This window comes from Mustela putorius, unplaced genomic scaffold (assembly GCF_011764305.1).
Source record: "Mustela putorius furo isolate JIRA1106 unplaced genomic scaffold, ASM1176430v1.1 tig00004033_pilon_pilon_pilon, whole genome shotgun sequence".
Taxonomy (NCBI): domain Eukaryota; kingdom Metazoa; phylum Chordata; class Mammalia; order Carnivora; family Mustelidae; genus Mustela; species Mustela putorius.
This window is the reverse complement of record NW_025422169.1, coordinates 4564060-4578341: the sequence shown is the minus strand read 5'-3', so window position 1 is coordinate 4578341 and position 14282 is coordinate 4564060. Positions and strand designations below refer to the sequence as shown.

The following is a 14282-nucleotide window of genomic DNA, read 5'->3' as shown; positions in this document are numbered from 1 at the left end:
GGTGGCTCAGTCAGTTAAGCCACTGACCCTTGATTTCTGCTGAGTTTATGACTCGGGATCCTGAGATCAAGCCACTACCACCACCACCCCTACACTCTGCCCATGCTACCCTGCCAGTCTCTGCACTCATCCCGGAGCCTGTTTGTCTCCACCACCCCCTCCCCCCACTATCGTGTGCACGCATGCACTCTCTCTCTCTCGCCCTCTCTCTCAAATAAATAAAATTTTAAAATTTTTTTAAAAAGATAATACCGCGCCTATGATCTACCAGTAGTGAACTCTGTAAATTTTGTTTTTCTAATAAAATTGATGAATTTGTAGAATAATAACCAGGGTTAAAGGCCCAGTCTTAAGCCAGGCTAGCTGTAGTATAAACTCAGATCTAAGGATTCCTGTTCCCTGTAAGGGAATGTAACTTTTTGGATAGGCTATTTTTCAAAACGTATTTTAAACCAAATTAGGGCATTTAAACAAATAATTAATCCAGTTCTTGATAACTCAAGATTGTCATATTATTAATATTTATGTAGTTGCTAAAAATAAAATGATACCCACATTAGTTCCTAAGGTTATTTGTTCCCACATCAAATGACAACTTGTTAACAGTTTTATTGAGATGCAATTTGCATATGATAACATTTACCCATTTTAAGTGTGCAGTTCAGTGAGTATTAGTAAATTTATACAGTTGTGCAACTATTACCACAATCCACTGAAAGAACATTTCATCACCAAAAATATTACAAGTTTGTATGCAGTCAGTCCCCACTTCTACCCCCATTCCTAGGCAGCCACTTAACCTGCTTTCCATCTGTATATATTTGTATTTCTGGACATCTCGTGTAAATGCAATCACAATATATAATCTTGCAGTTCATCCATATTATGGCTTGCATGAATATTTCATTCCTTTTTATTGCTAAATAATATTCCATTATATGAAATGAATATTCCACATTTTCTGTGTGTATGCTGGCTTACAGCATACATTATAGATGCTCAGCTGCGTTCTAGACTTAGAGATGTTGCAAGATGTATCTGCTATTTGGGGCTCACAAATAACAAAGTTGAAAAAACCCTAGTAGGATAAGGGATAATAGTCTACATGAGTTTGGGCTCCTACAGAACCTTTATAATGTGGGAGAAGACACAATTTCTTAATAGCAAAGATGCTAAGTAGTCAAAACAGTCCACTACATTGGATGTTTTACCCAAATGAATGAATGGCTTCAGTAACATTTGTCATTGTTTTTTGCCTAATTTGCAAAGAAACTGATAACCTGAGTAGTTGAGTGCCCTGAATATCAACAAATGTTCACGACAGAGAATAGTTTACATCCTTATTTCTACATTCATGGTACCCTTGGCATTTACAGATTAAAATTTTAAATTTTAGCTGTTTGTGAGGTATGGATAGTAGTTTGTGATTAGGACCAGGCATTAATTTGAGTTGCACTGCTGGTGTGTGGGACCGGCTTCCTTAGTCTAGCAGCACATTTCAGCACTACTCTATTTTCTTGTTTTACCACATAGGAACTAATTCTTTATAAATCTGGAGGTATCACACACAGTTTTCAATTATACCGTGTATATTTTAGGTGTCCTGTGCCTCAAGTCTTCTTGCTGATGTCAGTAACCTCATCTGCTATATTGCTATCTTTAGTCCTTCTATTTTGCTTGGTTTTTTGTTTTTGTTTTGTTTTGTTTTTTGCTAAGATTTCATTTATTTATTTGAGAGAGAGATAGCAAGAGAGCACAACGTGGGATAGTGGGGGTGGAGGTGAGGGAGAAAGAAGCAGGCTCTCTGATGAGCAGGGAGCTCAGCTCGGGGCTGCATCCCAGGACCCTGGGATCATGACCTGAGCCAAAGGCAGATGCTTAACTGACTGAGCCTGGTGCCCCTTTCGCTTGCTTTTTAAAACGATTCCTTTGCTAAATCATTTTGGTTGTTCTTTTGGAAACCCCTAAATATCTACCTTATGATAAGGCAGTATCTTTACATTTTCTTCCTTTTTCATTGGAAGAATTATCTCCTTTATGTTGTCAGTACATTTCCTGAAAATGTTCATTGAGCTACCTTTCTGCTATTTTTAATTATTTGCCATGACAGAGGAGGGCAGTGACACAAATCATAATTGAAAACATGATTTGGCTTAAGAATAAATTAACATAATTTTTCTCTTTACCATTGTAATTGTTTTGTTAGACTAAAAGTAGTTAGTGTAAAATCATTTACATTAAAATAAAATCATTACATTGTTTAAAAACACACCAAATGACAGGAAAAGAAGTATGGATGTTAGGCTAAGGAACAGTCACAATGGGGTTAATAGGAAACACAATTTAATACACCAAGCTAGTTTCTACATGTATTAGTTTATTTTCTGCCTGAAATGTTGTAATTGTTTAAATATATGAAAAAAGGACTGGACAAAAATTATGGAAAAGATGAAGGACTGTCCTTTCTTATATCACCCTTTAATACCTCTTGAAATGAACTCTGCTTAGTATCTTCTGGAAAGGCCACTTACAATTTTAACGTTTTATGAAATCAAAGTTTTTTTCCCACAAGGATTTAAAATAGCTATTACATTTGGAGTCTGACCCCTGTGAAAGATGACTGTATGTCTTTCCAAGATTTTTAAAAGTTGGCACGATCTTACATGGTTCCTGGGCACAACTTGTTTATTGGGTTCTTTTTTTCCATGGGTATTCAAAATAAATAGGTACTTGTTATTGAATTGGGAAAAAATAGCATAACTATAAAACTGATTATAGCTTGTACTGGAAAGAATCTTGCCATCTGATTGGAAATATTTTTCCAGTTTGTTGACCTAGTTGAAATTCCTAAGAACTATTTTTCTTTCCAGCTTTCAAACATCAAATTCATTCTGAGGTCAGTTTGGTTGATTCTAGGGACTAAAAAAATGAATAACTTTGGTTTTGTGTTCTTAAAACTTAAGGACATATTTACTGAATATTTTAACTGTCACTATGATTACTACTCTAATGAATATTTGCACTGGATTAAAAATAATCTTATGAGAAATCATAATTGATGCTTCTCAACTCAGTCCCCACTGTTGCTCTTATTAAGCATGTAGTATGTGATAGCACTTAACCTAGAGTCCTGTTTTTAAACAGCATGATCCATGGATACATATGGTATGAAGGTCCTGTTTTTCTTATAATCTTTTAGCATTGTTTATGATACTGTATCTTTGTATTGTTGAGACTTGTGAATTCTAAGGCATTTCAGATGTCATGTTGGTTTCACCTAAATTCCTCATTCCAGTGTTTTATCAAAAATCATTACTGTTTTCTTCATCGTTACTTTTTCAGCAGTGGCAAGAAAAACCAATTCCTTGGGTTATCTGGCTCCACTGAAGAGGCTTTTGGGGGAGAAATACGAGCTTTAAGAGTAATAAAAGGCTCAGTGTGCTTTAATCTTTCACAAATAATTATTTAGGAAACGTTTGCTTAATTATCTTAAGCTCTTTCTGCATCTATTTCTAATTATTATTAGTAGAACCGTATTTCACTATGCCAGGAACCTTGGTGGAAACTGAGCTGACATAGGGAGGAAGAGGGAAAAATCTGCCAGTTTTGTCACTGAGCCCTCTTTTTTTTTTTTTTTTTTTTTTAAGATTTTACTTATTTATTTGACACGCAGAGAGAGATCACTAGTGGGCAGAGAGACAGGAAGAGAGGGAGGGGTAGTAGGCTCCCTGCTGAGCAGAGAGAGACCAATGAGGAGCTCCATCCCAGGACTCTAGGATCATGACCTGAGCTGAAGGCAGAGGCTTAATACACTGAACCACCCAGGTGCCCCCATGCCCGCTTTCTAATGTGCTTCTCCTAACTTTGTTGCTATTGCTTCAGCCCCTTGGTGTCTATTGTAAGCAATATGGGAGCTGCCTCCTGACCAGTCTTCCCAACCAGTCCTGCTGCCATCCTTCTTGTTACTGAAAATTCCATAGTGGATTGGGGCCACCATACATTCAAGATCAAGTCCATACTCTTTATAAGAGTCGTTTATGTAAGGCCTTTTAGCTTGCCCTTCGTTATTTCTCTTGATACCCAAACATAAGGAACTACTTGCAGTTCCCTGAATGTAATTCATTTCACTCCTGCTTAACTTGTGCTGTTCCCTTTGCCCTAAAAGCCTTCCTGGCTCTCATATGCTTTGCTAATTGCTATGTCTCTTTGATTCAGCTTAGTATCACTTAAATATTAATTCTTCTGTGAAGTCTTTTGACATCCTCCTTTTTCTTGTAGCCGTCTTCCCTATGTTCATATCAAAACATAAGCAAACTTCTGCTTTATATTTAGCTTAGAAAACTACCTTATATTTGATTAAGCTTGTAAATTCTTGCAGCTGCAAGAGCCATCTGTGGTATTACTGTAACCTAGAATGAACAAAGACCGTGAGGATCAAGGGTGAGAAGTGGAATGAATATACAAGTGGAGAATGGCCTTACAATCCAGAAAGCTGAACAATAACTTTTTTAACAATCAACCCACAGTGGTTAGGACTTGATTGATAACTGCCAAGTTCCCTAATTTTTATCCTTGCTTCCAACTTTGAACTAATCAGAGCAAGCCAAATATATACCCCCCTACCACTCACAGAGGATATCCCACCCCTGCTTCGCTCACCTTCAGCTTCCCATGCCAACAGCCTCCAATCAGGGCACACTTGAAACCTTCCCTTTATTCCACTGTGAAGCTTTCGCATTCTTCAGCCCGCCTTTGAATCTGCCTGAACACAAGTGATCGGTGGCTTTTTTTCTCACTTATTTCTATACAAGGGGGAAACATATTTATTTTAGAATTATTTATATCCAAAGAGATTAGTGGTAAGTATAGTTTATAACCTGTATTTCTTGTGCTAACTATATTTTGTGATTTTTCTGCATGTTTTATAAACAGAGGTTTATATTTTATAAAAGCAAGGACAGGTTTTTGTTAAAAGGATTCTCTTGAGTGGAAAGATAAACAGAAGAAAAATCTGTCACTTAATAGTAACAAAATCCTAGTCAAATTTTAATCTTACTTGAGATCTTTGTCTCAGATATAATTTTTAAAATTCCTTATTTGGTTAATTAAACCGTAATTTTTAAAAAAAATCAGTACATGGAAGAGATTTAAACAAGAAATTCAAATTAAAGGCATTTGAGTTTTATTTATTATGTTGAGCATCCTTTATTCTTGTTTTTAAATGTTAGGCAAGAATGCGTAATTTTGTTAAATAATTTTTGCATCATTTACTGCTTTTTATTTAACTTATTAGTTTAATATACTATATAAAAAATAGATTTCTTACTATTGAACCATGTATATGTTCCTAAAATAACCCTGCTTGGTTTGGTGAATTATTTTTAATATGTCCACTAATTTTATAAAGGCCCTTTCACTTTTGTAAAGATTCTAAAAATGACCAGGGGATAAATCCTGATTTTTTTTTTTTTTGCATCCCTTCTTTATATTTCTACAATTGAATGACTAATAAAGTTACTTTAAATAGTTTTGAACCTATGAGAAAGATAGCTTTTTTTCTGTCTAGAGCTTTGTTTTACTAAAGTTGCTCTCGGTTAACTTTTTGCTTGAATTTTCTTTTAACAGACATTCCCTTCGGAGAGGTAGCTCCTTCACATTTTTAACACCTGGCCCTCACTGGGACTTCACCTTGGTGAGTACCTGGGTATTTTATGTCAAGACATTGAGAGAACTAATTCCTAGGTTGTCTTTCAGTCTTGGTGTACAACTCAGTTGTCTGTACTTCTTGAATATCTTGAGATACAGAGTTTCTGTCGCCATCTTTGGCAGCCTAATTTCTTTTTTCTTCTGCTAACAAGCTAAAAACAAATTTTATTTCAATTAAATATAAAATATTTTGAAAAATAGCAGATCTTTTTTTTTTTTTTTAAGATTTTATTTATTTATCAGAGAGAGAGGGGGAGAGAGCGAGCACAGGCAGACAGAATGGCAGGCAGAGGCAGAGGGAAAAGCAGGCTCCCCGCCGAGCAAGGAGCCCTATGTGGGACTCGATCCCAGGATGTTGGGATCATGACCTGAGCCGAAGGCAGCTGCTTAACCAACTGAGCCACCCAGGCGTCCCTCTATTTATTTTTAACCTTATGTAATCCTTTTATTCCTACAGTTTTAAAATTAAGAGAATATATTATGAAATATGAAGCTGTTTTTATGTACATACTCTTAACAGCTTGTTTCTTGGTTGAAAAATATAAAAATGATTGCAGATGATATATATGATGAATGAATTATTTTCTGTTATTAATCATCCTAGTATCCTCCTCTCATTATTTTTAGAATGAGACTTTTACAGAGGCATCTAACCAGACAATTGGTTCTTTTTGTAATTAAAAACTCATTAGCTCATAATACTCATAAATAATGTATGTACAAATAGAGCATGATTCTTACATTTTCTTATTTGGAGGAAATAGCAAAAATCATTCTGTTTCTAGTTTGCCAAGTTTTACCGGATCGTGTACTGATGGGTTCAGCAATGCATATTTAATTTGCATTCTGTTCTTTTGTATTTAATTTATATCTCTGTTGGGGACTTCTGTTTGAGATTTTTTTGCTCTTACCAGTTACTTATATTAATTGGTCAGTTACGGATTCATACCAAGAGTCTCCTGATTTTAATACAATACTCTATTCTCCTTGAGACTTTTTTTCATCTTGATTTTTTTCCTTTCATAGTTGACAAGCCTAAACTCAAACAGAAGAGAAGTGTCTCCAAACTTAATTTTGCAAACCTATCAGCAAAAATATTTTGAACACGTACCCTGCTATGTTTAGTTAGGATTTTTATGTATGGACCAGCTTTATTAGCTAATAAGTCAAAGCACAGTACTCAACCTCGGGTGAAGTTCATGATAGTGGATGTAAGTCCGTATTTCAAATAGCCATGACATTTTCACAGTGTGAGGTCACTTTCTGGGAACTGATTGGATCACTGTTGTCTAACCTTATAATGTAGATGATGATGAGTTCATCATCTGTATATTAAATATTAGTAAACCTTATTTTTAAGGATTAATAAATACATAGATATTGAAGTTCTAACATTTTCCTCCTGCACTCCAGGGAAGATATCTTGCATGTCCTCTGGGATGGTACATCCCTCTTGGGGAAAACATATTTGTAGAGTTCTCCCATGATAAAAGAAATAGCTCATGGTTCATGTGTTAAAACATTCGGAATGTGATTAAGGAGTACTAAGAGAGAGATTAATAAACTTTCACATACCTAGGTTGAGAAAAAAGAGGACAAAAAGTAAGCATTTGACTCAAGTAATTAAAGAAGGAACAGTAGAATGAACCAAAAAAAATAGATGGAAAAATGAAAATGGATAAAAATAAAATCATTGCCCAGTCATGATAAAATTCTTGGCAAACTGGGAATAGTACAGAACTTTCTTAGCCTGAGATCTTCCACAAACAACATGTTTTGTAATGATAATATGTTAGAAACATTTCCTTAAAATTTTGGAAAAAAGCCTGCTGTCACCATGTCTATCCAGAATTTTACTGGTGCTTCTAGCCAACATAGTGAGACAGGAGAACAGGTGGTATTCAAATTAGAAAGAAAGAGACAATAGCATTTCATCACTTAGGGACATTATGACTATCTACATGGACTATCCCAGTGAATATTGATAGCAGCTATTAGAACTAAAAGTTCAAACAAAATTACTGGCTATAACATTTATAAAAGGGATTCAATAAAATGTGTATATACACTGGTAATAAACAAATGTAATTTGTAAAGATGCTTCTATTGAAGTAAAAACAATTTTTAAAACTATGAATAAATCTGTGAAAAGAAAAAAAAATCTGAAAAGATCTGTGAGATTTTTGTTGGGAAAATTGGAAAGCATTAATAAAGAACATAGACACCAAATTAAATGGAAAGATAGGTGTACAAGGAAAGACTCAATAACCTAAAAATGTTAGTACTTCCTATATTAATTTATAAATTCAGTGTAGTTCTGATAGAAATCCCACTAGAGTGTAAGAGATCTCATTCTAGGGATGCCTGGGTGGCTCAGTTGGTTGGACGACTGCCTTCGGCTCAGGTCATGATCCCGGAATCCCGGGATCGAGTCCCGCATTGGGCTCCCAGCTCCATGGGGAGTCTGCTTCTCCCTCTGACCTCCTCGCTCATGCTCTCTCTCACTGTCTCTCTCTCAAATAAATAAATAAAATCTTTAAAAAAAAAAAAGAGAGAGAGAGAGAGATCTCATTCTATAATTCAGAAAGAAAGTAGAAAGCCCAGAGCGCGGAAGTATTGTGCAAGTCAGGGAACATTATGACTTTACCTTATTAGCTGTTAAGGCTTCCTCCACAGGTACAGTGATTATGGAATCACAGTGTGGATGAAAGTCTAGGTAAACAGACCAGTGCCATAAGATTGAGAACCCAGAAACTGACATATGTATGAGACCTTAACGCATTGTAGACATTAGAAGGAATGGTGCCTGCAACAGTGGTCTTAGCGGTGGGCACGGCTAGCTCTGCCGTCTCATACTATATACAAACAAACGAATTCTGGATGGACTGAATATGTAGGAAAAGCAAAACTTCAGAATGTTTAAAAGAAAATATAGTAGAATATTTTCAAATCTGTTAAATGTCTTTCTACATATGCAAACACATGTACAGAATTTTATATAAATGTGTAAGTATAATCATGAATGAGCTTTCCCCTCAGTACACTTCTTTTTGTTTGGCAGTTTCCTCCTTCCCTCTCTCCTCCCCCGTCAGTCCTTCCGTCCCAGCCTCCACTCTAACCTGTGTCAGCAGTACCATGCCTGTTCCTCTGTTTGGCTCGTATAATTATTTACACACACACACAGAGACTCACAAATAAGATACACATAAATGCAGGATCTTTGCTTTGTTTTTTTCAGAATTAGGATCATATTACTTATTTTTCTAGATCTTCTGGATATGACCTTAAGATCAATAAGGATTTCTTGTCACCTCATTTTTAGTTTTTTCCAATCCTGATTTATATTTTTCTTTCAAGTCTTCTATCATTTTCCTAATGCCTTTAGCTAACTTTGGAATAGTATGTCCTAGTTTTGCTCTGCTTCTTTGAGCATTTCATTCCAGAGTACTTTCATTCCCTATAGGGATATTATTCTTCCCCTTTCCCTTTTTTCTTCGAGTCATTTGTGTAGGATTTGACTTGGAGAATTTTCTGTTCATTTTAATGTGAATTTAGTTTTTCTGAATTTTACAAAGAGGCCTGGTTCAGATAACTTTTCTAACTTAACAGAGCTCCCTCTCTTTTTATGGTTCCTTGTTTCTGCGATTTCCAGGCTCCATCAATTCCCCACTTCCATCTGGACTCTGTCTTTCCTTTTCTCCAGTGTCCCTGTCCTGCTCCATTCTGATTCCACTACCACCAGTTTCTCCTTGGAGTGGAGTTAGGTCCTGGAAGGGAATCCTAGCTGGTCAGTTTTGAGAGTTCACAAGAGCTAGACTATGTCCCAGGTAATCTGAAAAGTTATTTTGAGTTGTGAGTGGGTGATGTGTTACTTAAGAATTCTTCTTCAATAGTGATGAAGGACAGAGATGAGATTGTATACATTTTCACCACTACAGGCACCAGGAGGGCTGAGTGAGAGTGATGAATGGTAACTCGGAGTATGTTGTCTTCCAGTAGATAAATCCTGCTTCTGGCAACAAGTCTTAATTTACTTTGGGCCATGAGAAAAGGGTATTTTTTTTCTAGTGAAGACCCTCCCCCCTCCATAGGATAAATAATATGATTTTTAAAAAACTCGTCACCTGTATGTTTAAAACATATTTTACTTTTTCTCTCATAAATACAGTTAGCCCTTGACTTACTAAGATTTCTCTTCTGAAAAGACTTTACATAAAGTTTTCTGATAGGGTGAAACTTGGCAGCATGAGATGATTCAGGCCAGGGGGACGATTTAAACAGTAAATATGCTAGAGATAATTTATGATCATCCCTCAAAAATAATTTTTTTTCAAAAATAATTATGAATAGAGCTTCACTTTTTTAAAGTGATTTTTCTGGTTTTATGGAGTCTCTGTTTAATGAAGTAACATGCATTCCTTCTATATAAGAATGAAATCTTTTTTTTCATATAGAAAAGAAAGCGGAGAGCGAAAGATGATGATGTCATAAGCCTTAACAGCCTTGATTTAAAGGTAAGCCTTTCTTCTTGTCAAAGAAAAGCATTTAAAAATATGCAGATAATATTTTATTTTTGTGCTATAAGGATGATGAATGCTAATTTTTAAAAAATTTTAAGTTCAAAACTAAATAATATGGACTCTTACAGATGTCTTTTTTCTGTTGTACTTTGTTAAGAATGAGGTAAAAGCCTCCCTAAGAACAGTGTTAGGCTTTAACTAGTGATCTCACACTCAAATGTCTGAAGAGGCCCGGCCTACCGTGTATGCCAGGAGGAAGGAAGCGAGGGACCGTGGTGGAGAGAAGAAACATACCCTCCTGCAAGAGGCAGCTGCTCCTGTGCTCTAGCTCACAGCTGCTTGTAGAACTGTCAAAATCTGGGTTTTTATGTGAAAGCTCCCAATCTTTATATGTTGGACCATGCAAACCAAACAGCTCGTCTGTAGGTCAGAAGTGTCTGTGTTTCCAATGTGTGACCTGTGACAAACCAAAATCCAATGCACACTTAAAAAATGATTATGTATCCTTTATGTAAAATTATATTTAAGTCCCAAAACTTGGTATCTGTGGAATTACTTAGTCCATTTTTGTCAACTGGCAAATTTTACAGAACCATCTTGGTTTTAAGGAACCTTTTTAAAGATTGTTACATAAAGGTTATACATTTTTTAAGTGAGATTTTAAAAATGTTTGACATCATGTCTAATGATGGCAATTTTTATAGGTTTGCCCATCAACATTTTACCAAATCCAGCAAGCCAGATTTGCAGGGGAGAGGGTGGCATGTGTACATATGTAATATGTTTATGGGAGAGCTCTGTTTTAAGTGTTAAGGCTTTTTGCAAAACAGTTTTAGTTACATTTAAAAATCCTGTATTCAAAGAAAGAAAAAAAATGAAATTACAGCCCTGAGTATTTTTAGGTATGCTTCAAATCAGATCACATACAGAAGTAGACAGTATTTATAGTTTGCCACAATAAAATCCATGGTCAAATCTACTGAAAAATAATCCTCCTTTTGTTTATCCCAACTTCACCAGTTCCCATCATGTGATCAAGTTATTGTCATTTTATCTCTCTGTTTGCCGCCTCTGCCCTAGATTATTTTGAAGAAAATCCTTTATGTTGTATCATGTTATCTGTATCATTAGATTGAGTGTTCACACTTCCTTGATTTGTCTTACACCTTTTTTGTTTTGGTTTTGTTCGTTTTGTCTGTTTGAATTGGAATTTATATGAGGTCCATACATTGTGATTATCTCCCTTCACTGTCTTTTAATTTGTAGGTTCTCTCTCTAGCTTTTCTTTTTTTCTTTTTCTTTAAGAGTTTTTTGTCGTTGAAGAAGTAGGCATGTGTAGAGCCCTTCACATCCCGCATAGTCACGATCGCATCTCTCTGGTGTCGTTTCTTCTGTTCCTCTCTCTTCCCTTTATTCCGGATAAACTGGTAGATCTAGAGATTGCTTTGGGCAAAATTAATTCTCATTGCCTAGAATTCTTTTATCATTGAGGGTTGCAAAGTGGTAACATTGTGCCTTTATCAGACATTTTTATTAACTAGATTACTTCTGTAAAAAGAAAACTCCCCTTGCGGTGTCCGAGTGGCTGGCTCAGTTGGTTACGCATCTGCCTTTGGCTTGGGTCATGATCCCAGGGTGCTGGGATGGAGTCCCACGTCGAGCTCCATGTTAGGCTCCCTGCTCAGTCGGGAGCCTGCTTCTCTCTCTGCCTCTCTCCACCACCCCCCCCCCCCCCGCTCATGCATGCTCTCTCTCAAATAAATAAATAAAATCTTAAAAAAAAAAAAAAAAAAAACTTTCCTCACCAACCATCTGGTTACTACAAGATACTTAAACTAAAAGTAGAACAAGTGCATTATTCCTTTTATCAGTTTTCAAGTGATGTGTTTTATTCATTAAAATTCTCTAAAAGTAATTAGTGATTTTTTTTCTTTTTAATGTGATTATGAACATACGAATATTAGCACATTTGTAGTGTTTTAATCCACTTCCATTATTATGCTTACAGTGCTCAGATTCCCCTATCTTTGGCGTCAGAATGATGCCAGTGTCCTTATTTCCCCGTTTCATTATATAATCGACATTTAACATGATGTAAATGTAAGGAATGCAATGTATCGATTTCCTGTATCCTTTAACATGAGCCTCACTTGATATCTAGAAGCTAAATGGCCTCCCTTTCTTCCAGGATGACAAGTTCTTCCAGGCCCACTTGTATATTTTGTTGATGTTTCTGCTCCATACCTGGAAACAGCCCTATTTCTAAAAACCCTGCTTTCCTTAGGAAATGGTAGAGGCTTAAACCTGAGCATTATGAACAGTCCTTGCTGCTGTATTGATTCTTGTTTCTGTGCCTTTTTAATGGACAAATCTTTTTCAGATATAATAAATTTTGAGTTTGTACTGATACTTCAGATTTGAGGTTACAGTGTTTTTTACTCAGTTGCATTAATCTTCCTGTCTAGATCTCTCCAGCCACACCAAAAATCTAGGTCTTGGGACACTGACATAACTATTCACTTGATTTACTCACAGTTCAAAGACAACAGTCTGCATTACTGCAGATTGTTACTGCTACTATATTAATATAAATGAGACAATTATTGAAAACATTGTATGTTTTATTTTTCAGGATTTTTGTTTTTTGCATATTAGTTACAGTATGTACAGCTTACTATGTTAAATTATTGAACTATTCTTTTTTTTTTTTTTTAAGAGAGAGAGAGTGTGAGTGGGGAGGGACAGAAGAAGAGAGAAAGAGAGAGAATCCTCAAGCAGACTCCCCAATGAGTGTGGAGCCCAACGTGGGGCTCAATCCCAGGACCCTGAGGTCAGAACCTGAGCCAAAACCAAGAGTTGGATGTTTAACTGCACCACCCAGGTGCCCCTGAACTAGTACTTTTCTGTGTGTAATTATGGCAACAATTTACTTGTTCCTTTTTATTTTCAATTTTTAAGAACTACTTTTTAAACTTAATTTTTCTTAAAATCGTGTAACAAAACTGTATGGAATTTCAAAGTCAGGTCTACGGGATTCTTGTTTCTATTCCTGGATCTTCTACCCTACTTCTTTCTTCCATAAAAAATCCCTTTTTTTGTTTTTTAAATTTTAGGTTTATTCTTTCACTTTTTAAAAATAGAAGCAATTGCGTGTATATTTGTGTATCCCACTCTCTTGGCTAAACAGTAGAATGCTGTCTTTATTATATGCTCTATTTTATTCTTTCCTTATTTGTTTTGCTTGTGTGTTTTGCTTTGGCATGTCTTTCCATATTTAGGAAGGTTCATGTTTTTGTTCTCTTGGATATTTTTGCCTTCAGTTTCCCCTTTTTAGCTATTGTCAATTGGTTCATTCCTATGAGCATTATTATAATCAACTGACACCTCTTCTCTCCCTCCTCTCCTTCTCCCTGTTAATAAACTAAAGTAATAATCCCTTTATTCTAAATTAATACATTTAAAGTATTAAGTGCTTATTTTACTTTTCATATACATTCACCATTTTCCATTTCTTGAATGTAGTTTTATTGTATCTACAAAATCATCGCAGATTGTGCTGTGTACCCTGGTACCCATTTTTAGGCTTTAGTTCTGCAGATAAGTGTATATTGAATGCTGAGCACCAGTTCTAGATTTTTGGTTTTCTGAAACTCCTTTTCTAGCGAAGGGTCAGTTAGCTATCAACCCATGTCTGACCTGCTCAGTGACTTACATATATTGTTAATGGTTGCTTTTAAAAACACTCCAGTGGCAGAGGTTAAGTAGCAGTGACAAGGACCATCTGACCTACAGAGACTGAAATATTTACTATTTGGCCTTTTATAGAGAGTTTGCCAACCCCTGCTCTAGACTTTAATAAATTCAGATGACTTGTTCTCATAGTTTTTGTCATTTTTTTCTATTCCATTGTTTTCTGTCCCCTTCCTGATTTTTACTTAGTTTGGATTTTTTAATCTTTTATATTTATCATTTTCTCTCGAAATATTTTCTCTTTATCTTTTTTTTTAGAAGGCTCCATGCCCAGCGTGGAGCCCAGTGCGGGGCTTAAACTCGTGA

At 35.7% G+C, this 14282-nt stretch overlaps 1 protein-coding gene across 1 annotated transcript in view; it reads left to right on the top strand.

Moving 5' to 3' along the window:
- The window catches only part of NET1 (neuroepithelial cell transforming 1), a 59350-nt gene that overhangs the window by 13115 nt on the left and 31953 nt on the right, over positions 1-14282 (top strand). The window contains exons 2-3 of the mRNA XM_045072328.1: positions 5626-5692; positions 10161-10220. Coding sequence (XP_044928263.1) covers positions 5626-5692; positions 10161-10220 — 127 coding nt within the window. The remainder of the gene's footprint in view (positions 1-5625; positions 5693-10160; positions 10221-14282) is intronic.